Genomic DNA, 23,502 nt, shown 5'->3' on the forward strand with positions numbered 1-23,502 from the left:
ATTCAAACGATATTATTAAGTTGATCTGAACTAATATAATGGAAACGGAAAGGTTATGGTTATGAATTTACTTTATATACAAAAAAAAAGATAAATAATAAATAAATTAAACCATAGATTATCAATTATCCTCATAAGTTCATGCAGATTTAATATTATTGTTGTTTTGGTCGGTTGGCATAATAATAAAAAAATTCCCGATAATATTATCACTACGTGCCGCATTTGACTACGATTTGGTTAGATCATTCCAATGATATATAAATACAATATGTAATTATAAAATATGTCCGTAGAATCACGCAAGCTTTGAAGTTTTTGATTTAAATGATTTCAATGTTATAAAAAATTGATTCCTTGACTAAAAATTAGCTTATTTTCAAAAATTCATTCAGTAGTTGTTGAGAAATCCAAAATCGGCAAAATTGATGGATTTCTCAACAACTGCTGATCGAATCTTTCTGATATTTAAGTCAAAGAATTGATTTTTAGCATCTATTTTACTCTAGCTGTTCTGGTTAAAAAGTTGAAAATTTTTTTCACTTCGAAAATTGAATATTTATACACAATTTTATTATTAATTACGTGAAAAAATGTTCATAAAATGTATTTTACATTTCTCATTCTAATATAAATATAAAAATATTAATGAAAACAGTGGAATTTATTTTATTTTTAAGTGGTCGGTCACTTTTTGTAACCCACTGTACATCACTTCGGACTTTAATAACGCACTGGAAACTTAACGTTAAGGATCGTAAAGAAAGGGAAAGATTCCAGGCAAAATTTACCTACCCAGACAACATCGACTATAATGCCTTATTTTAACGACAAGCCCTTACTTCTTTTCTTGCGGATTGTAAGGTTAAAGCACATGTTTGCATTAAACAAAATGGGAAACAAATCTGGATACTTTATTTTGAGTCGCACAACGACCTCCAAGCTTTTCTGGATATCGAGCAACCAATAAAGATGACCGCCTCCTACGCTCCCATTAAGAAAAATCCATGTCCTACCCAAACAAATTGTCAAATGGTTGAGCATAGTAATGAAGTCCAAGCAAATTGAAAAAACTGAATTGTCTTTAAGTAATTTGAGAATTCATAAAAAAATGAATACAAATTATTTTTCAGAGATGAATTATATTAATTAGTCGAAATTTATTTATAGAAATTTGGAAGAATTTGATATTACTGTCCTACTGGATTTGGATTTAGAAAATTTTCGAATTTTTTGCCGCGTGTAAAAGCCTATGATGAAGAGAGTAGAGATAGCTGACATAGCCTTAAAAAATTTAAAGGATAATAGAAAAGAAAATTCAGGATATTTTTCAAAAAGAAATTATTATATTGATTTATGTAGTTTAGTTGTTATTGATAAAATGATAAAATGCGAAAATTTATTGCAAAATTAATTATTATAAAACTAAAAATATTTATGAAAACTCTAAATATTTAAATGATGAGTTTGATTCTATCGTTCAACCTCTGAAATTTTCTTTAATAATTTCATCTGTAGCAGTAGTCTATACTGGAATCGAAACCGCATCTATTAAAAGTAGAAGTATTATTTGCAAATTTTTTACCACTTATAAAAAAAATTGAGCGAATTTTACAGTATATTTAAATGGTTAAAATTTGTAAGTCAATAAAAAGACATGTGAAGCAATATTAGAGAGAGTAAAAATGGCCAATACAGCTGTAAATAATTTAAAAATTCTAAAATTCGAAAATTCGAAATTTAGAATTTTTTTTTTCATAAAAAAAAAATTACAATATTAGAGTTATCAATAATTTCTCAAATGATAAAAATATTGAAAAAAAAATTTTAAATTAGATGACGAGTTTAAACTATGCTTCAACTTCTGCAAATAATGATGATATTATGATATTGAAGAGATGAAATTTTAACTTTTCCAATTTCTTTCATTTCTTTTAAAAATTACTTATCATTGCTCAATATAGGAGTGGATTAAAAAAAAATTAATAGAAGAAGATATTAATTATTTTGAATATAGCAAATTTAATGACTTTAAAGAAAAAGGTTTGGTATCGTAAATAAGGTGGTAACTGATGATGGAATGAAAGTTGCACTTAAAGTCCTTATCGATAAGAAAACTTTAATAATCAAAGAGGATGATATTAAAAAGATTGTAAATAAGATAAAAAGTTTATTTAAATCAATTTTACTGTAAAAGCGACATATGTAAATTTAAATTCAATATATTATACCCATTATTCTTTACTCAGATAAAACTTGTCCGTATTATTAGTTTTCATCAAAATATCAACGGTTTCCTTGGAATAACAAAAGTAAGGTGTGTGTTAAATTTTTTTAATAATACAGTGACACCTCTCTAAGTGCACCCTCCTTGGGACCATAGTAAAAAAATAGTAGAATGTGCACTTAGAGAGGGTGTGCATTTATAGAGAGTAAAATATTAAGAGCTCTTATAAGTTGGGACTTGGGACCAGGCCCACCGTGCACTTAAAGAGAATTTATATAGTGCGTGCATTTATAGAGGGTGCACTTATAGAGGTGTCATTGTATAAGTAATTTAATAACATAATTACATTAATTATATTTAAATGAATAGATGATATTGGAAATTATTGAATACGCCAACGAAGGAAATTTAAGAGATTATTTAAATGAAAAATTTGATTCATTACAATGGGAAAATAAGATTCAAATGGCATTTGATATTACAAGTGGATTAAAGTGTTTACACTCCAAAAACATAATCCATAGACACCTGGTAAACCAGTAATTTATTTTTTTATAATACATTGTTTAAAAGTATTGTTTCTTTAATAATATTAATAATTATCTTTATAGCACTCAAAAAACATATAAGTGAATAATGGTAGATTATTGATTTCAGCCTTTTCAGACTTTAGATTATCTAATTTAATGGGTAATAGAACGAAATTGTCGAATATATTGACTCACAATGTTTTAAGGATATTAAATATGTAAGGAGCAAAAAGTCTGATATTTATAGTTTAGGTGTTTTATTATGGAAAAATACAAGCGGACGACCTCCTTTTCTTGACGATAACGTCTCACAAGATGAAAGTAATTTACGTTATCACATTAGTCACTTGAATCTTAGAGAAGAACCAATTGAAGGTACAGTACACCTTTAGGGTATCAAAAATGTTGGAACCGATATTGATCATCGCCTTATAGATCTAGTTCTTGTTGTACAGTTTTCGCAAGCAGTAATTTTAAAAATTTAATGTTGTTCAATTAAGAATATATTTAAAAATATTAAAAGTAATGATAAGTAGTGAACGTGTCATTAATAATAAAACTTACAAGTGTTGATTTTTCTTTTATTACTTTATTTATTTAACATGACAGATACAAATAAAATCTTTTGTATATACACTTTTTCCAAATGTATAAAATAAATGTTACCTATCTAAAAACCTATCTAAAAAACTATAATTTCTATTTTTGATACTATAATTTATGTATCTAATTTACTATACGTTATTTTCTAACATGTTGGAATTTTTTCCTATTACTTCGATCGGTACCTTTTTACCTCTTACAATGTTTTTCTTCTTTGTTGACCGATTCTTCTTTTTTTAATCTGTCATTATACCTTGGAGAATTTCATTACATTCTTGAACTTTATTGCACACGTTTGTTGGGATAACTTTTCGCCTGATTTCCTAGAAAATTTCTAATGTCGGTTTGTACCATTTCTTGCTTCCTTTTTCTCTCCTTTTCTTACGATAAGCTTCGACTCTTTCATTTTGTAATTTTGAGTAATTCTTTTCGTTCCGCTTCTTCCTCTAAGAGTAACTAGCTTCGACTTTACTTACCGTTACCTGAGACTCACTCAACTTTAAGTTTCGTACAGTAATCTGTTAGCTTTTGCTCAATCGGTGCTGTAAGAAATTAAATCGATAAGCATAAGCATGATAAGATAAATACATTAACAAGGGGGTGAGTGAAAAACAAACCTCTAGAAAACGTATAAACATGATGTGCACCGCCTCATACGCAGGTAGCTTATTCGCTGAGGCGGGTAATGCAACCTAGTCGATTGTACCAAAACGATATATTCCTGTAGTTCGAGTATCCATGGCGTATAGATTTAACTGTAAACCTGAAGATAACATAAAATACATCTTAGCAAGAATTTCTAAGCATACTATAAAAGCAAAACATTTACCAATTACTTGACAACCAAACACTATGACTTTCATGTAATTTGTAGGTGCTAAGCCGGGAAAGGTTTTCATCACTCTATTAATCATATCCCTCATGCCGACCATCAACTTTATCAGTCCAAATCTTTTTCGGACACCCCGCCGGAAGACCTCCCGAAACTTCGCATATCAAAGCAGGGCCTGTCAGTAATTCGATAATAATGTCGGTTTTTTGCCCGATACGTGCTCGTTCTTTGTTAGCTTCCTTACGCCTTTCCCGGCTTGCAGTTAATTGTTGTTCGGACCTGAAGATCCAAGAATAGAATGTCACATATGAACATTTGATGACTGATATACAAGACAGCAATAAGACGCTTTTTGAAATTACCAGTATTTTCGGAATTTATCTTGATATGGGTCAAGACTCCTGTGTTAAAAGCGGGGCTACAAATCGAATCATGAGCTCTCCTTCATTTATAGGTAATTTAGAATGTTCAAAGTACGATTTCAATATTTTGAGATGGGCACTCAATATAATATAGGAAGCGTTTGCTATTCGATAAAAGAGCACATGTTGGACAAGGAAATTAGTAGATTTTCGAATGACCTAGTTACTAGATCAAAAGCAATAGATAAATGCACGTAAATCTATCATTACCTTCATATTATCAAAAACTTCTATTTCAGATCGGTCAAGTTCTATCATATTCCACACTACGTCTAATTGGAAATCGTTTAATAAATCACTCCATATTGTGATAAGCTTATTTTTTGTCAGTTTGTGCTGCCTAGTCAGACCAAGAATCCCCAATATGGCGGACTTAAAAAAAAACGATATTCGTGAATTTCCATAATAAGTTTCGCCCACAAAGTCTTTACAAAAAAGCAATACTTGCTGAACCTCGGGATTCTTTCTTGGCAAATTCGAATTTCGAAGAGAATTAAAAACTTTTATAATGTCAATGTCATCAATCTCGAAGGAGTCCCAACTATTAACTACCGGAAATTCAGACTTTGGGCGTGGTGGCGTAAGATCATCCTCTCCTCTGATGTAGGTTAAATCCACATTATCTATTAATTTCTCGAAATACTCGGGATCTTCAATATAATTATGATGAAATATCTCTTGTTCCTTTGAAGGACTTGACGGAACGGATATTTCTTCACATAATCTGAATTGTTATTTTCATGAGTGATATCACAGAAGACAGAGAAAATTTCATTAATTTTTTTCTGCCCGTAATTGTCCTAAGGTATTAAAAGAAATACATCGAACATGGGTTATGATCAGAGACTTATCATATTAGAATTCTCAGTCAGAAGACAATTAACAAAGCTGGAATTAAAAATCACAACTTACCACTTTGTTTCACATTATTAGTTCCGTCGTTTGTGAATGTTGGCTGGTGGATATGAAATTGATTACGCGAACGGTTAGAGTCCCACTTTCTTGCTAACGCGCGATCGGGTCGAGTATCCTAGCAACAGAAGATTTAAAAAATGACTAATACTGTATTTCATTTCAACACATCTCAATTTTTCATCCAATTTCCCTATCTCACCAGAATGTCAGATAAGCTTAGAGGTTATCTGCACTCAAAGTGGGGTAGTAACAGTTCGGCTTAGAGGCTTGAAAATCAGATAAGCTTAGAGGTTATCCGTGCACCAGTACTACTTCGTGACTTGAATGACAGAGGAGCTTAGAGGTCCTTGCCACGCCACAGATTCTTAATTTACATTTTAACAAAAAAATTACTTATCTTCTTATATTGATTGTACAGCTGTTGTGATTTGTCACGCCTTTCGCCCTTCTCAGTACTTATGATGTTTTCAAGAGACGTGAGGTATTGCCCTATCTTATTTCTGAGCGGTTCTATAGTACACTCGTTTAAGAACCCATAATGCTCCACTCGGAGTAAGTTCGATCGAAATATTCGTGGTTCACGTATTCTGACTTGAGTTAAATATCTCACGGAAGTTGAATCAAAGTCGCGTTGAAACTTGTCGCGTTGAAACTTTATACAAAATTCTAAGCCACAAATTATCTTAATGTGCTATTGTAACCAATTTCCATATAAGAGGTAGATCATATCGATTAGCGATCACATGGTCGTGTAAATAATATGTTACAACCGAGTTCTCGGAATACGCTTTTAAAAACTTTAATTATTTCTCAGTTACTGTACATCTGTACATATCGAATCGGTGAATTAAGAGACCTTTAGCATCTATGGACTCGAAGGCACCTTTAGCATCCATTACAAATTTACAAAAATAATTTTAATTGATAAATCTAATTTGTGGGCAAGGTAAACGGAATAATTTTTTTAATGATCGTTGTTCCTGAAAGTCCAATACAAATAATATTTGACGATTCAGAATCAAATGATAGACTAAAAGGTTGTAGAAAAATTTTAAAAATAAACAAAAATTAAAATTGATCACAGATTTAACCTTGATTCTCTGTGAAATAATTCTCTGTGAAATATATTAATTATTTTTCTTTGTAATGTTACGCGAGTCTGCCAAAAAAAAGATTCAACCCTCAAATCACAATAGACAAATTTTTTTTGAATCCCTTTTTAGATAAAAAGGAGACCAACCGTGGCTCGGTAGCTCGATATTAAATTTTTTTATATTGCTTATATAATTGAATACTAGGTTTTCGTAAGCTTTTATTTTAATGTAAATACTCTTAAAGGCTTTAATTTCACTATTTCAATAATAAAATGATAACTGAATGTAAAATCAAAATGGTGAATAAATACGGTAAGTTAACTGTGAATCATTAGACTTGACTAGTCAAAAGCGAATGTTAACTAGTTAAACAATCAAAATTTTCCGTTTATTATTTATTGGTCTGAAACTCAAAACACAAATCCATTTAATGAACTTGCTAGATAAGTAATTGGCGCATCCACGAATTACTAACCTAATCGCGTGATATTGATGTCTAAACGGGATATATATTTTTAATATTTTTTTTTTATACCACTTAGTGAATGCATTTTTTGACTTTTTATGCGGATTTGAATTATTGTTTTTCATTATTAGATGCCATGCAACCTATGCTGAAGATTGGGAAATTTCACTACATTCATTTGATTAATATCGAATCTTTTTTTTTTTTGATCACTATCTCAACATTTTTCGATACTCTAAATATGTGCCTTCAATTAGTTCTTCTCTGATATGGCTAATGTGAAAATGTAACCTATTTCGTTCTACCATTCTACTATATTTTTTGAGATGTCATGATAATTTCTATAATAAACTCAAATTAAAGAATTATAAAAATATCGATCAGTAAAATCCGCATATTCCTAATTGACTGAACAATAAATAACAAACATTATAAGTAAAATATTATAAGTAAAACATCATAAATTAATTTACTGTACCAAGTTTTTATCGAAGTTTAAATGTCTTAATCCACAAGTAAAGTTTGAAATTGTAAAGTTATTCAAAAATCCACAGCCTTGCTGATTTTAACGACGTTACTGAGTTGTTTTGACTAAATAAAGAATAAATCATATTTAATGTTGTTTTTTTACGTCATTTTTATATTTTTATCACTTTTCAGATTTATTTTATCATATCACATGTGTCAAATTTTCTATTGATTTTTTAATTTACTCCAAAAAATACTTGTTTCTGATTTTTAAGTAAATATTTATAAGTAACTCTTTAAAATAAATAGATGATGTTGTAAGTTAAAATTAACCATTAGATATATTTCTATTTTCAGTCACACTTCTATATTTGATAATACAGTATGTCTGGTTCATTCGCCGCTATTACTTTTGCTATCAAAATAAAGAGTATCGGTCAAATATTTACGCTATATAATTTATAACATTATCCGGGAATGTTCGTAACACCATTGTATTGACTGATATGCATAATACTTGGAAACGGGAGCTATTTTCGATTCCTTACATCTGTTCACTTAAAATTGTATCAATTGCGAAAAACTGTACTGGAATCGAAACCGCATCTAAAGTAGAAGTATTATTTGCAAATTTTTTACCACATATAGAAAAAGTGAACGAAATTTGTAAGACAGCTCAATATAATAAAAAGGCATGTGAAGCAATATATAGAGAGTAAAAATAGCCAAGACAGCTTTAAATAATTTAAAAATTTGAGATTCAGAATTTTTCACAATAGGTAATTTTAGATATTAGTTAGGGTTATCGATGAAGTTCATCAATAGTATCGTTTATTCCAATGATGCTCAATATTAGGAGTGGATTAAAAAAAATTAGATGATGAAGACATTCATTATTTTGAATATAGCGAATTTAATGACATCGAAGAAATTGACAAAGGAGGATTTGGTATTATAAAGAGCGCGTTAACTAATGATGGAATTGAAAGTTGCACTTAAAGGCTTTATCGGCGGAAAGAAAGCTTCAAAAATCGAAGAGAGTGATATTAAAAAGCTTATAAATGAGGTTAGAAATTTGATTTAGCGTAAGGGGTGACGTACTATGTAGTATTAAATTTGACATATTATACCCATCGTCCTACACTCAGATAAAGCTTGTTCGTATGGTTGATTTTTACCAAAATGGCAAGAGTTTTTCTAGGAATAGCAAAAGGTATGTGTCAAAATTTTTTTAAATAATTTAATAGCTTAATTACATTAATTGTATAGATGATATTGGAAATTATATTATTATATTATGGTATTAGAATAGTATGCTAATGGAGGAAATATAAGAGATTATTTTAAAAAAAAATTGATTCATTAATAAGATGGAAGGATAAAATTCTTATGACATTGGATATTTTGTTTGAATTATTGTTTCTTATTTTCATCAATTAAGACGTTTCAAATGATATAGAACATCTTTACTAAAACCCTAAAATTTCAAACAATATCGTTAAGATCATCTTAACGATCCCATTTTGATATTGTAAAATATCAAAACGATATCAAACAATTTCACTACAATCTCATCATGATATCACTTATCGTTACGATATAAATGTAATATTGTAACGACATTGTTTTGATATCTCATAACAAATATCAAAACAAGGTCGTTAAGATAGACTTAACGATATCGTTAACAATATCACTACGATATAATTTCGATATTGTTAAGATATTATTCAATATCATTTTGATATTGTATAATAGCTATATTGTGACGATATTATAATGATATCAAAATGATATTATTTTGATATTGAAAGATTTCTGTAAAGATGTAAGATGATCGTAAGATGATCAATAGACAAAAATATTAAATCTATGCTTTCTTAAAGTTAAAAACTGGGAAAAATATCGATTTTATCTATACTTTTATTGCAGCAATTAGTAACTGTATAATTGGACTTACGTAAAAGCAAAAAATTCATAAGCAGTTGAGAAAGATTCAAGGATGGTAGAAGTTATAGCAGTTTGTTGATTTTTATACCGTTTTAAATACTGGTAGTTTAAACAGAATTTTAAACATCCCATTTTTAAAACTAAGTTTTACAAAAACTTAGTTTAAACTGAGATAGATGATCGGTTCAGTTTTTCAAACTTTCGTGATCCCTAATTTTTTATCGACGAGAAACATTCAGTACAATTTGGTTTCTACCAGTAGTTAGTCAAAATATTATCAGTGTCTTCATTTTCTTTTAACATCGCTAAATTCACAGCATTAAATTTTTTTTAATTCATTTTCTAATTTTTTGACTTTCTTTATTAGAATTATAATTTTCGCCAAAGTATTTGCATTGAGAGTCATAATACTATAACTTTTGCTGAAGATACGAGATATTTAACATATTTACCAAGTAAATTTATTAATATCGGATGTTTTCGGCATATTAATTGCTAGATTATTATTTCATAATGAGTTCCAGGGTGATTATTTTCGGTGTGTTTAATAACAGGAAATTTACGGTACTTTTCTTTACAGAAACCCAGTGTTTTGCAACCTAGAAGTTATGGGTTCGTCGCCCAATATTTTTGAATTCGTATCTATCTTGTGATGACATTTTTTGCTAAGTTTTCTATAATATTTCGATAAAGTTTTGACAGAAGCTAGTCTTGAAATAGTGGCGAGCTCGAATAATAATCTTTAAAAGATAGCAAATGACATTGAATAAATTAATTGAGACATTTGTGCGACGTATTTGCGAGTATACAATGATTGACTAAATTATTTCTTAAGATGTTGAAAATATTTTTTTTTTTGTTTTGTATTTATAGTTTTTTATTTTATTTTTTTTTGAAGTGTTAAAAATTCGTGAAATTAGATGAAATACTTTAAATTTTCTAAAGTATTTTGGTCTTGTAGGATATCATACAATATTAATTTATTAACATGTACAGTACATTTAATAAATTGTAGTAAAATTTAACTGTAAAATATAATGTAAATTTAATTATAATGTTCCTCTTGTTATAATTGGATAGCCGCGGATTTTTAAGCGATCAACGTACTAAAATTTCCGTTGACATCGCACCCCTGGTGACACAACTATAACAAGGTGGGAACCTGATTTGGACAATGGTATCACCTGATTGATCCGTACTCACCTGGAAATTTGGGTGTTACGATAACATGTAGTGTATGGATAACTATGTATGTAGGGTATGCAAAATTTCACGCGCGTTCCATACAGATCTACATTGTTTATTGCCAAATAAGGAAAGGCCTAGACCGTTCTATTCTGTACCACGTATGGTCACGTGATACTTTTATATGTGATGTTTAACCATACCTACATACATAGCCAACCATACACTACATGTTTACTATGCTCTCCTGGAATTTCAACTTTCAAGTAAGAAAAAGTAGAAAACTTGCACTTACCAAAATTTCACATCCGAGGAAACCTAAAGAGCCACCTAAAAAATGTAAAATGTTAATAATAATGTTCGTTTAAAGAAGGTAAAATAATAAAAAAAAATTGCACATACCAAAATCTTGCGTCAAAAAATTTTTTGAAATTTTGAAACTATAAAGTTGAAACTCAAAGCTTAAACTTCTCAGAAAAAAGGTTTAGATAGTTCAGTTCGATTGAGAAAAAATTAAAAAAAATTTAGAAGTTTTGATAGTTTGATCAAAACTTTTAAAAGAAAATTAAAAAAAAATAATTAAAAAGTTCCGACTTTGATCAAAACCTTTAAAAGAGTTTTAACTCAAAATTTAAAAGTCTAAATTCATCCATCACTGTGACACAACTGACACATGATGTATAATATTTTTTAACTTAATTATTATATTTTAAATAATAAAAGTATAGTAAGCGATAAAAATTAATAGTAAAATTTATTGTCAGTAAAATCAATAGCGATAAAATTATAATAATAAAACTCTGTAAAATTGTAATTAATAAAATTTTACAATTAATTTAATTTATGTATCAAATTAGATGTGTATTTAAATAAATTTAAGCTATTTTATTTAATTAAACGCATATTTAATTTAAGCTATTTAATTTAATTCAAGTATTAAATTTAGCTATTTTTATTTAAGTATTAAATTAAACGCGTATAACGCGTATTTAAATTTAAGCTATTAATTTAAACTATTTTAAGTATTAAATTAGACATGTATTTAAGTATTTAAATTAAAAGAAAAATTAAAATAATTAAATATAAAAATACAAGATCGTAAAGTTTATTTCCTAAAGTTAATCTACTTTAAATAATTTTTATTTTCCACACCTAACTGATGTGTAATCTGGTACAAAATGTTTTAAAATCATAAGAAACCGCTACAATACCTTTAACATACAATCCCATCATATATCGAATGAAGAGTTACTAAAATAGACGAAGAACCATACATTAGTTGAAATTATTTCTCTCGTCATGACTTTTCAATCAATTTGTCATATATATCAAGTAAATCACGTGATATTATATTGTTAATAATTGAATATGATCATGATCAATTAAACTTTTTTTAACTACTCTTTCCTACACTTTCGTCCTCTTCCATTTTTACACTTTTGTCTTCCCCTTTCCCAATCTTTTTCCTCTTCTCTTTTTTTATATTTTTTAGACGGCTTCTCAGTTCTTTGGATATGGATTCTAGTAAGTATTGTAATTTTTTTATTTTCTTTATTTTGGTTATTATTTTGTTGCATTATTCATATATTCTATAAATATAATATGACATTTTTTTATTTCATTCATGCAAAAAAAAAGAAAAGTTACACTTTATCTTTTAAAAAACGGCTACTACGGTTGGTTCTTTGGCTTTTGGAGGCATGAGAACTTTGGTGAGAAGGGTTTCTTTAATTTTTTTCAAACTTATCTTAATAAAACATTTTGCTAATATTTTTGTCATTTTTTTCATATGTCATTTCAAAGGGACTTAATTCGAAGGTAATATCAAAAATTATTCCTTTTTTGATTTTTATGTAACAAAACATCAACTAACATTTTGTGTTTTGCATTTTGTAGCTTAGACGGCTTTAGACAGATGTGGATTTCGGTAAGTGATTTTTTTTTCTAACACTATTTTTTTTAATTAATGTTTCATTCTTTCATTTTTTTAGATGGTTAGTTCTTCAGGACGTGCGATTTATGTAAGGAATCAAATATCTTTTTTTAACAATAATTTATTTCTTCAATGAAATGTTTACTAATGTTTCATTATTTTATTTATTTTTTTTAGAGATCCAGTTGGTAAGTTTACGAATTTCTAACTTTTTTAGGAATCTTACCCAATTTTTGGATTATGGAACTGAATCGTAAATTTTTAGATACAATTCGAAACTTAAAAAAGTATTTATTTTTTTAAAAAAAAGAGAAATTTTCGAAAATTAAAAAATATAAAAAAAGAAGCATTTTATTAACGTTTCCCCATTTACTTTTCATAGGATTCAGTCACGATAATTAGAATGCTGAGTTTCGTATGTATTATTGCGAAACTTATTTTTAATATTTTTTAAAAGAAAAGTTTTGTAGGACTTCGGTCGATCCAGCCCATAGAGAAGTTTTGAAGGTAATGTTACTTTCAGTATTTTTTTTTTTAAGGGAACAGGTTTACTAACTGTTTCCTTCTTTTTTTGCTTGAATTAGCTATCCCGGGCATGGATTGGTGGATGGTAAGTTTCGAAGTGTCTTTCTTTGGAACTTTATTTATTTTTTTATTAAAGAATCGGTTTACTAACCGTTTCTTTATTTTTTTTGTAGGTTTCCCTTTGGACTTTTATTGGATAGGCGGTAAGTTTCAAAGTTTTAACTTCAAAACTTTAATTTTTTTATTAAAGAATCAAAGTTGTTACCATAGTTACCGACTGTGCTGGGATGCCCTGTGTTCAAGCTCCGGTCTGCAAATAGACAACAACATGTCTTTCCTATAAGCGTGATCCATACAAGTACTACGCATTTTATTCATTATTGTAATGGGAATGAATGCATCAATTATCACGAACTGTTTAAATATATATTTTACTCTATTTATTTATGAATGTATTGATTTTACAATTGGTAATTAATTTAATAATAAATTATTATATCTAATATTCAGTTTATACATGAATACCATTTCATTACAATGTATTATATATGCGATTGATATTTATTACAAATGCTGTTATAATATAATTAAGATTTATTTTATATGCGCCTACAATGTGGTTATGACATCGTTAAGAAAACACTACAATTTATTAACGATTTATTGAAGTCTTTATTATATAATCTGTCATGATGATTAACGGTTTGTTAAATAATTAGTTTTGATGATGCTATGATATATTATATAAGCTGCTATTGATGATATTGATGATATTGCGATTTATTGACGATTTGTGAATATCGCCTTAATATCTAGTAACTAAATCTATGACGAAGCCATGACTAACTCAAGTCTAACACATGACTAACATGTGAATAACTCTTATTCTGATTGTTCACAGGTTGGCCATGGCTTGGTCACGACTTCGTCTTGGTTTTACATGTTTCTGTAAAAGTTATTATGTCTCGACAATTTCTGATGCATTTCTTGAATATATCAAATGTTCAAATTATTGTTGATTTTTCCGCTTTTCTGATCCGATTATATTATTCACATATGATTATTGAAGAAAATTAAAGATATTATCACTGATAAAAAAAATTTTTTCTTAGGCGTTAGTCTTACACAATTATATGTAAAAATAAATATATTGCGGTTAGTTATAACGCGTCTTTTAGTCTTCTCTTTAATTTTTATTTTTGAATTTATATTTAGTTTATTTAAAGACCAAAAGAGGAAAGAAAAATCATAAATTTTATTTATTTTTACTCTATATATAATGATAATAATAAGTATAGTAAATGATAAGTAGCTAGAAATACAGATGCAAAAAAAGTTTTTAAGTTTAACATATTCAAAAAAGACTTATCTCCTTTTCTTCTAGAAATTTAATTGCCCTAGCGTAATTATGTAAAGCAGCCAATCTTAACCATTTAATTCCTTTATTTTCGTCTTTTGGAATATTCAATATTCCATTATAATATAAATCACCCAAATTGTATTGTGCAACACAATTATCTCCTTCGGCAGCTTTAGTGATATAATTCATAAATATATTTCGGTTATCACCTTCATCATAAACATTTATTAAAGTAAAAGCATAACGTAACTGAGCATCTGAATTTCCTTCGTCAGCAGCTATTTTAAGTAATTCTTTACCTTCTTCACGTCCTTTTATACCATCATGAGTTCCTTCCCACAAATAACGACCTTTCCAATATTTTGCTATTGTGTTACCATTTTCTGCATGATATTCAAAACATTTCCATGCTTTTTGATGGTCACCTACTCTAAAAGCTAATATACCTTCATCTAATGAAATTATTGGAATTATTGGACTAACATTTTCATCTGGTAATACTAAATCATCATTTGATCCATTTAAATATAATGTATTTTTATTGAGTAAAGCTGGCATATTCTCATCAAACATATGACTAATGGAATTATATAGCTCTTCTAGCATGTTCAATGTTTTCAAAAAAGAAATACGTTCTTGTGGATTATTCTTCCAAGCTAAATGTATAAAATAATTGATGAAAGTATTTTCGTTATTAATATTATTATATATTATAGGATTGCTTATGAAAAATAATACTTACTGTCATTTATAATTTTTTTATAATCTTCTTGGAGTTTAGAAATTTCGGGAGTAGAATTTCCAAATTTAATTGCTTCTCTACCACCTTTAATCACAAAGTCCTTAATTTCGTCTACTTTCAAACTTCTGTATGGAATTTTTTCAAAAGCAAGTTCCCAAAGTAGAACACCAAAACTAAAAATTTCACATGATGTCGTATATATTGACTTATAATTGATTAATTTTTCGGGAGCTAACCAACGCACAACGTTATTACTAATTACTTCATTCGACAATGTAGTATCGGTACTATAATCCACTAAGCGAAAATTATAAATTTTAGGTTCTAGACTTTCAGACATTAAGATATTTTCACATCTAAGATCACGATGTAAAATTTCAACTTTTTGTAAAAATATGAGCCCACGACAAATTTTAAGAGCAATTTGGACTTTATAATGCCATTGAATAGCCTTTTTTTCGTATAACTCTTTCAAAGTTCCACAATGAGCCCATTCGAAAACTAGAGCATTAATATCGTCAATTTTTGATACACCATAAAACCTAAGAATATGATTAGATTCAGATAATTTCATTAAAATTTCAAGATGCTCTTGCACACTTGTATTTATTTTCATTTCTTCTTCGGTCATAGAAGTTAACTTACATGCTACCTCTTGTCCCCAATAAATTCTTTTCACTACATAATTAGGATGTTTTCCACGTTTGTCATCAGATTTTCCTCGTAAAGGGAGTTCTAGATATTTTGAATCAATTTTAATTGCGTCACGAAATGTTTCATATTCTTCATTATCAACTCTCACAGCAAAATGTAAATCTTTCATTGCATTATCATATTTTTCCGTAAGTTTTATAAATTTTTCTTTAACAGAAATTGCTTTTACATATTTTCTAAAACCGTGATATTTTGAAATTTCCTTAGTATATTTTTCAATTTCTTCTAAAACATAAATAAATTTATAAAAAGCATTATAATATGATTCATTACGTAATTCCTTTTCCTTTTCTTTTTTTCTAACTTTTAATAACTCCATAGGAACACGAGCTATTTCCACTCGTTCTGCTAGAGCATTGCAGATTTTTTTGTTATATTCTGCTTCTTCACGAATTTCTACTATATTCTTAATTATGTTTGTAGCCATTTGAATTAAAGGATTATATAGAATCATAACATCGTCTACAGTAGTTAATCTAACAAATAAAAGATTTGCTTTTCTATATTTTTCTGCTTCTTCAAATTGCTTTTTAATGTCGTGATGTATTTCCATAGTTTCTTTAATATCTGATTCATTATCCAAATATGAATAAAAAAATAAGTTAATCGATTCTTCTATTTCACTAACATTCGGTCTATTTTCTGGATTTTGATCCAAACACTTTTCCATTAAGTCAATATAACATTTTGGAGCTTCTTGTTCATTAATTTCTTTTTGTTTAATTTCATCACTAGGGTAATTTCCAGTTACCATAAAATACATAATCATACCGAAGCTATATATATCTGTTGCTTGAGTATAAGAATTTCCACTTAATACTTCAGGAGCAGTATAATGTATATCTCCATAAACTTTAGTCTCATTAATATTCCCAAATTCTCCACATAATTTCATATCTAAAATAGTTATATTGAAATCATTATCATTTATATTATTTGTTGAAATTAACAAATTTCTTGTATGAAAATCACGAAGAACCATCTTCTTTTGATGAATTTCTTTAAGACCTTGAATAATATAAAATAATAGGCGTATTTTGATTGACCAATTAAAATTGTTAAAATTGTTATATGCCCAATCATTAAAATTTTCACCTTCTGCATTTTCAAGAACCACAATATAGTCTTTTGTATCAGGATCTTGAGATATTCCATATATATTAAGAATGAAATTAGAATTAAATATTAAGTGCATTTTAACCTATTAATGTATTAAATTATTATTATTATTATTTATTATTATTTCAAAAAAAAGGTATTTAAAATTCATAGAAATTTCATACCTCATTTAAAAATTTATTAGTATCATCATCTGGTAAATTATGATAATACTTTAAATAGACGGTAATATTGGATTTTCTTACCCTTTTATGAAAATAATGTAATGGACCATCTTTCCATATTGCTGAAAACATTGTAGCAAAATCACTTTTGTTTATTTCTTTAATATCATAAAATTGATTACTATAGGGTATCCATTCAAATACTATCTTGTTCGGATCATTAATTCTTAATTGAGATTCTTGAATTAAATTATCAATTATTTCGTTACCACTGGACCAGCTTGTAAAATTTTCTTTAAAATATTTTATTTGACATGGATTACACCATTCGTATTTTGCATTTAAATCGTCTATATATCGTCTATCACATTCTTCACATTTCTCATTTGGAAAAACCATAATATAATCTTTCATACCAGGACTTTGAGATAATCCATATATTTTAAGAATATTATTCGAGTAACTGATTGAATATATTTTAACCTATTAAAACATGATAGAAAATTATTATTTAATTAAATTAAAAAAGTATATATATTAATTTCATAATAAGTTTCATACCTCATTTAGAAATTCGTTAGTAATACTTTGCGAATTATGAAAAAATTTTAAAATAACTTTTTTGTCTGATACTCTTGTCAATTTCTTTTTAACATAATTGTAACTTAATGGACCATTCTTCCAAATTGCTGAATATACTGTCATAACATCACCTTTACTTATTTCTTCAACGTTATCAAACTGACCATATGGAATCCATTCAAATATTATATCACTTAAATTATTAATTTTTAATTGCATCTCTTGAATAAAATTATCAATTATTTTATTTTTACTAGTCCAATTTGTGAAATTATTTTTTAGATCATTTATTTGGCATATTTTACACCATTTATATTGCGTATCTACGTAGCTTTTACCACATTCCACACAATTTTCACAGTATGTATTCTGAAGAACCATAATATAATCTTTTGTATTAGGGTTTTGAGATATTCCATATATTTTAAAATTATCATCAATATAATCAATTGAATACGTTTTGGCCTATTAAGAAGAAAAAAAAAATTATTATTAAGTTTAAAATAAGTACATAAATTTAACATAAGTTTCATACCTCATTAATAAACTCATTAGTCAAATATTGTAAGTTGTCTATAGATTTCAATGCAACTTTTTTATTTGATTCTCTTGTCCAACCAGTCATATATTCATAATGTAATGGACCATTTTTCCATATTGCTAAATATATTGTAGTAAAACCACCTCTGCCTATCTCATTAATTTCGTCAAGCTGGTCGTATGGTATCCATTCAAACACTATAGCACATGGATTATTAAGTTTTAATTGCATTTCTTGAATATAATTATCAATTTCCTCATTTTTACTGGTACGGTTTGTAAAAATTTTTTTTAAATAATTTAAATGACATGAATTACACCATTTATATTCTATGCTAGTATATAGTTTACTACATTTTTCGCAACATTTTCCAAAATATTCATTATGAAGAACCATAATATAATCTTTCGTATTAGAAATTTGAGATATTCCGTATATTTTAAGAATATTATCTGAATTATTAATAGAGTATGTTTTAATCTATTAAATTAATAAATGATTTTTATTAGATTATTAGATTGATTTTTTTTTAAAAAAAAATAAGTTATATCAAAAATTATAAAAAAATTTTCGTACCTCATTTAAAAATTTGTTAATAGTATTCTCTGAACTTTTACGTAGGCATTTTAAGGCAACCTTCCTTTCTGATACTCTCATTAATTCTTTGTTAAAATAACTATAACTTAATGGGCCACTATTCCATTTTGCTGAATATATTATAGTAAAATCATCTTTTCCTATTACTTCAATATCGTTAAATTGATCATATGGGATCCATTCAAATATAATATCATTCGGATCATTAATTTTTGATTGCATTTCTTGAATCAAATCATCAATTTTTTCATTTCCACTGGTCCACTTTGTAGAATTTTCTTTGAAATATTTTATTTGACATGGTTTACACCATTCATACTCTGCATTTAAATCATTCGTATATTGTTCATGACATTTTTTACACTTCTCATAGTTTTTGGAGGGCAACATGGCTTGGAATTTCTCGATTATATATTTTCCACACTATTTATAAAAAAACTTGTACATTGTACTACAAAAATCAAATGTTTTACTGCAGTTGTACTGTATGACGAGTGTAACAGAAGTACAAAATTTTTTGCGCAGTTTCACGTGATTTTATGCGGTTATAGATAAATGAGAAACAAGACGTAAATTATTAATAGGGGTTCAATATTAAGCAAAATTTGTGTAACCTTAATTAGGTTACTTCATTTTATAATTAACCGTCAATATTAATATGCTATACTAAATAAAGTAATTTAATAGATTACCATGTGCTCTCAGTTTCTTAAATTAGTTTACTATGTTTACTATTAAAATTTTTTTCTCACATATAGTACGTGGTTTATTTAAAAAACTTTTTTCAAGATCCTTTTAAAGGTAGGAACGAAAATGCAGTTTTAACAATAGAAATATGTGTAATTTTACGGGGGAAGAAAGTTTGTCTAAGTTTCTGATATTGGTTATTCATACAGATTTTGTATAATATTTAAAAAAATCAAAAATTTATAATATTCTTAACATATGCAAAATTTTTTAGAGCGTAGTTACAGTATTTTTGACATAAGCATATCGCTCTTATATATTAAGTGAAAATTGTTCAACAGGGCCAAAACTACTTGTATCTCAATTTTCATTATATTCCATTTAATATTTTATAACTTATCTGTATTTCTAACATTAAATTTATTAATTTTTCCATTTAGTAACTTCAGAGCGTAATTTAGGCACTTTGGTCATATGAAAATTGCCTTTATATATTAAGTGAAATTGTTCAGCAAGGTCGAAACTACTTGGATTTCAATATTTACGTATATTTGTGATGCTTTTGGCGTTATTTGTAACATAATTGAATTCAGATTTTGAAATTTTTTGCACCCGATCTGTTACTTTAGGCACTTTGATCATAAGAAAATCGTATGTATTAAGTTCAGCGAGGTCGAATCTACTTGGAATTTGATTTTCATAAGATTCTAATCAGTACGTATAGAGAAATTGGCATTTATTATTTATGTATCTATTTAATCACTTCAGAGCATAATTTAGGTACTTTGGTCATATGACAATCGCCTTTGTGCATTAAGTGATAATTGTTCTGCAGGATCGAAACTACTTGTATATTGAATTTTGTAAATAATATACGTGAAGTTATTAGTGTTTTACGTAATGGCATGAATTTTCGAAACTTTATTTTCTTTATTTTTAATATACAAAAAACATTAATTTCAAATGACTTTTTTTTCAATGAAAGTGTAGGGATGGTTAATAAGATTATTCTTGCTTTTAAATCAAAGTATTATATTATGTTACATTTGACCTGTATTTTTTCGAATTTATTTAAATTAGGCCGGAATTATGAATTTGGCCATAATTAAGAAAAATTTGACCAGAATAAAGATTTAAAAATCGTTAATCTTAACTGGTTAAATTAACTTCGATCAAATTTAAACTTTGTATATATATTATATATTTAAAATAGATGATATAGTAAAAATTTATTATAATATTCATAATAAAAAAATTTTGCTCCTAAAATTATATGACATCTTCCCTGTCTGATACGTAAATTTCTTACAAGAAATTATCGATTAAAGGTTGTTAAAATTATCAAAGTCATATCTTATCTAAAAAGGATATTAAGAAGATTTAGAATCAACTTTGAATTCACTTACTGTTGCACCAGTTTGCGATGAAATTGAAAATCTGCATCTAAAATGGAAGGTACTATTTACAAATTCTATGCTAGGAGGGATTTTTGGACGGCTCAATATAACAAAAAGGCATGTAATGATGTGAAGAGTGAAAAAAGCTAATAGGGTGCAAAAAATTTAAAATTCATTTTTTTTAAAAAGATTCCTAACTTAATCACTGTACTTTTATGATGAGCACGCCAAAAATATCAAATAATTAGTAGTGGTAAATTATAAAATTAATTTTTCATAAATTCTGACTGTGTATTTCGGGCTAAATTAAAGAAAATATAGTTTTAAAGTATTTAAATGATCAAATTTGAAAATGACATTTAACTCCTGCAATTTTTTTTTTTTAGATGACAGTGGCGATAATGAAAAAAAAGAAGAAATTCAATTTTTTAAATAGTAGTAAATTTGGTAACACTGAAGAAATTGGACAAGGGAGATTCGCTAGCGATAATTTATAATAGAATTCAAGTTGTGATGCCGACATTGCGATGCTACAGTAAAATAAACACTACATTACATGTGGATTAAAATGTTTACACACAAAGAACATATTTCATAGAAACTTGATTGAATCATATTGGAAACTACAAATTGACACTTTACTTTTCTTTCCAAAATATCATGATGATTATTTTCAAATTGTAAATGTCTTGAAGAATAATTAAATTGTAAGAGACCTTTAGTGTATCAACAACTTCCCTATAAAATTTTATTCATTATTTCTGTAAAAACTCCGTAAAAAATGAGCCTTACAAAATACAAGGATCCATTCACGGAAAATGTAAATAATTCGATAAATTCCGTGATATAAGGTTATTAATTCAGGAAATATGAGCCTTTTACGGAATACAAAAACCGTTGATTTATTATTATATACAGTACGGTATAGTATAAATTAATATACTAAAAAAATTCCTTGTGGAACCTAACTTTTAGATTAGCCTGTATAAATAATTTTGAATTGTCCAACACATGATTTGTCTGCGCCTTAACTATTCCGTATTCATATAGTTAATCAGCAAATCCAATTATTTTTTAGTTTGGTTAACATTTGTAACAATAGATCAGACTTTGGCCTTTCTTTTTTTTATTTTTTATTTTTTTACAATGGATCGGAATTTGTTTTTCTTTTTTATTTTTTTTTTAACGATCGTTAGTAATTTTTTTTTTATTTTTTTAGGATTTTTTTTAATTTAGAAATTTTTTTTAACAGATCGGATTTTTTTTTCATTATAATTTTTTTTTTATTTTTTAAAAAAAATTTTTTTTCAGATCGGACTTTGCCCTTTCTTTAATGTTCGGTAACTGACGTTTACTAATATTAATTTGTATAGTTAGTTCCGGTTATAAAAAAAAATCTACTTTTTTTATTTGCTTCCCGGTAACTAGCGTCATTCTAATACTATTAAGTAATAGTTCTATCGATTTTTTAATAACAATAGATTTTGGTGATAAGAATTCTTTTTTTTTTTTGTAACAATAGATTTGATAATGGAAATTTTTTTTGATATAAATTTTTATTTTTTATTTTAAACAATAGATTACTATGATATAATCTTCTGTAATAATACATTCGTATGGTATTCTTGGTGATGAGAAATTTATTTTATTTTTTTTTGTAAAATTAATTATTCAGAATTGATTTTGTGATGAGTCTGTAAACATATAAACCATAAATTTTATAATACTGCAACATTTGTTTAATATTATAATATTTGTATCAAGTTATTGTAAATTTGTAATACTAAATCATTCTAATTTAATCATATTGTAAATACACTTCACATTATTGTATTGTGAATATTGTAAATATAATTTATATCATTCAAATATAGATAGTTGTGTCTATAATACTTAACCTTTTTTTTTCACCTTTTAAATTTTTATTTTATTTAATTTTATTATTTATTTATTTTGAATTTTCAATTCTTCAAATTTCTTGCTACAAACAAAATTTAGTATTATATAAGTAACAAAATTTCTAAACATAAATCAGAATTTTCTTTTCAATACATACACTATAATATGCAATTAATATATATCCCGGCGCGCGACGGGTTACGGGCTTACGGCTAGTAAATTACTATTTAAAATTTTGAATTCATTAATAATCATAATTTTTAAAATTATTAAATTATTAAAGCTTTATTGTTGCTAATACGCACTCAAACATATATAACTGCGATTTATAGCCATCTACAAATTTTTATCGATGCGAAATGTTCAAATTTCTATTGCATAAATACAACATAAATACATAGAAAAATGTAAAGTTGCCATTCGTGATGATCCTGAGAACTGAGCCATCGAACAAAATCGGAGAATTAATATGAATCATCCATATTTTATTAAGTAGTTAGTAATGCATTCAAATCTCTAATTTTTCCGATATAGCCGGTTCGATTTTATA

At 27.1% G+C, this 23,502-nt stretch overlaps 4 protein-coding genes across 4 annotated transcripts; 2 read left to right on the forward strand and 2 right to left on the reverse strand.

Moving 5' to 3' along the window:
* Nucleotides 1-2,080: 2,080 nt before the first annotated feature.
* OCT59_001052 (uncharacterized protein) lies at nt 2,081-2,856 on the forward strand (the record flags this gene model as incomplete). The annotated part of the gene is made up of 4 exons (XM_066139278.1): nt 2,081-2,152; nt 2,273-2,317; nt 2,597-2,758; nt 2,839-2,856. The coding sequence occupies 4 exons, from the start codon at nt 2,081-2,083 to the stop codon at nt 2,854-2,856; spliced, it is 297 nt and encodes a 98-aa protein (XP_065988696.1).
* An 889-nt stretch (nt 2,857-3,745) lies between these two features.
* Nucleotides 3,746-6,425, reverse strand: OCT59_001053 (uncharacterized protein; the record flags this gene model as incomplete). The annotated part of the gene is made up of 12 exons (XM_066139279.1): nt 3,746-3,902; nt 3,978-4,123; nt 4,190-4,471; nt 4,555-4,593; nt 4,670-4,773; nt 4,825-4,986; nt 5,068-5,338; nt 5,436-5,460; nt 5,527-5,644; nt 5,729-5,744; nt 5,904-6,181; nt 6,348-6,425. 10 exons carry the CDS (start codon nt 6,423-6,425, stop codon nt 4,267-4,269), a joined length of 1,296 nt encoding a protein of 431 aa, XP_065988697.1. The 3' UTR covers nt 3,746-3,902; nt 3,978-4,123; nt 4,190-4,266.
* Nucleotides 6,426-12,206: 5,781 nt separating this feature from the next.
* On the forward strand, nt 12,207-13,672 carry OCT59_001054 (uncharacterized protein; the record flags this gene model as incomplete). The annotated part of the gene is made up of 10 exons (XM_066139280.1): nt 12,207-12,216; nt 12,398-12,404; nt 12,496-12,510; nt 12,589-12,619; nt 12,684-12,713; nt 12,803-12,813; nt 13,096-13,132; nt 13,210-13,235; nt 13,324-13,353; nt 13,421-13,672. The coding sequence occupies 10 exons, from the start codon at nt 12,207-12,209 to the stop codon at nt 13,491-13,493; spliced, it is 270 nt and encodes an 89-aa protein (XP_065988698.1). The 3' UTR covers nt 13,494-13,672.
* A 705-nt stretch (nt 13,673-14,377) lies between these two features.
* Nucleotides 14,378-19,029, reverse strand: OCT59_001055 (uncharacterized protein; the record flags this gene model as incomplete). Its single annotated transcript, XM_025319653.2, has 8 exons — nt 14,378-15,166; nt 15,253-17,167; nt 17,250-17,371; nt 17,519-17,732; nt 17,811-18,296; nt 18,367-18,569; nt 18,690-18,852; nt 18,949-19,029. The coding sequence occupies 8 exons, from the start codon at nt 19,027-19,029 to the stop codon at nt 14,505-14,507; spliced, it is 3,846 nt and encodes a 1,281-aa protein (XP_025173303.2). The 3' UTR covers nt 14,378-14,504.
* Between the last annotated feature and the right edge of the window lie 4,473 nt (nt 19,030-23,502).

The sequence above is a fragment of the Rhizophagus irregularis genome, chromosome 1 (assembly GCF_026210795.1).
Source record: "Rhizophagus irregularis chromosome 1, complete sequence".
Taxonomy (NCBI): Eukaryota; Fungi; Glomeromycota; class Glomeromycetes; order Glomerales; family Glomeraceae; genus Rhizophagus; species Rhizophagus irregularis.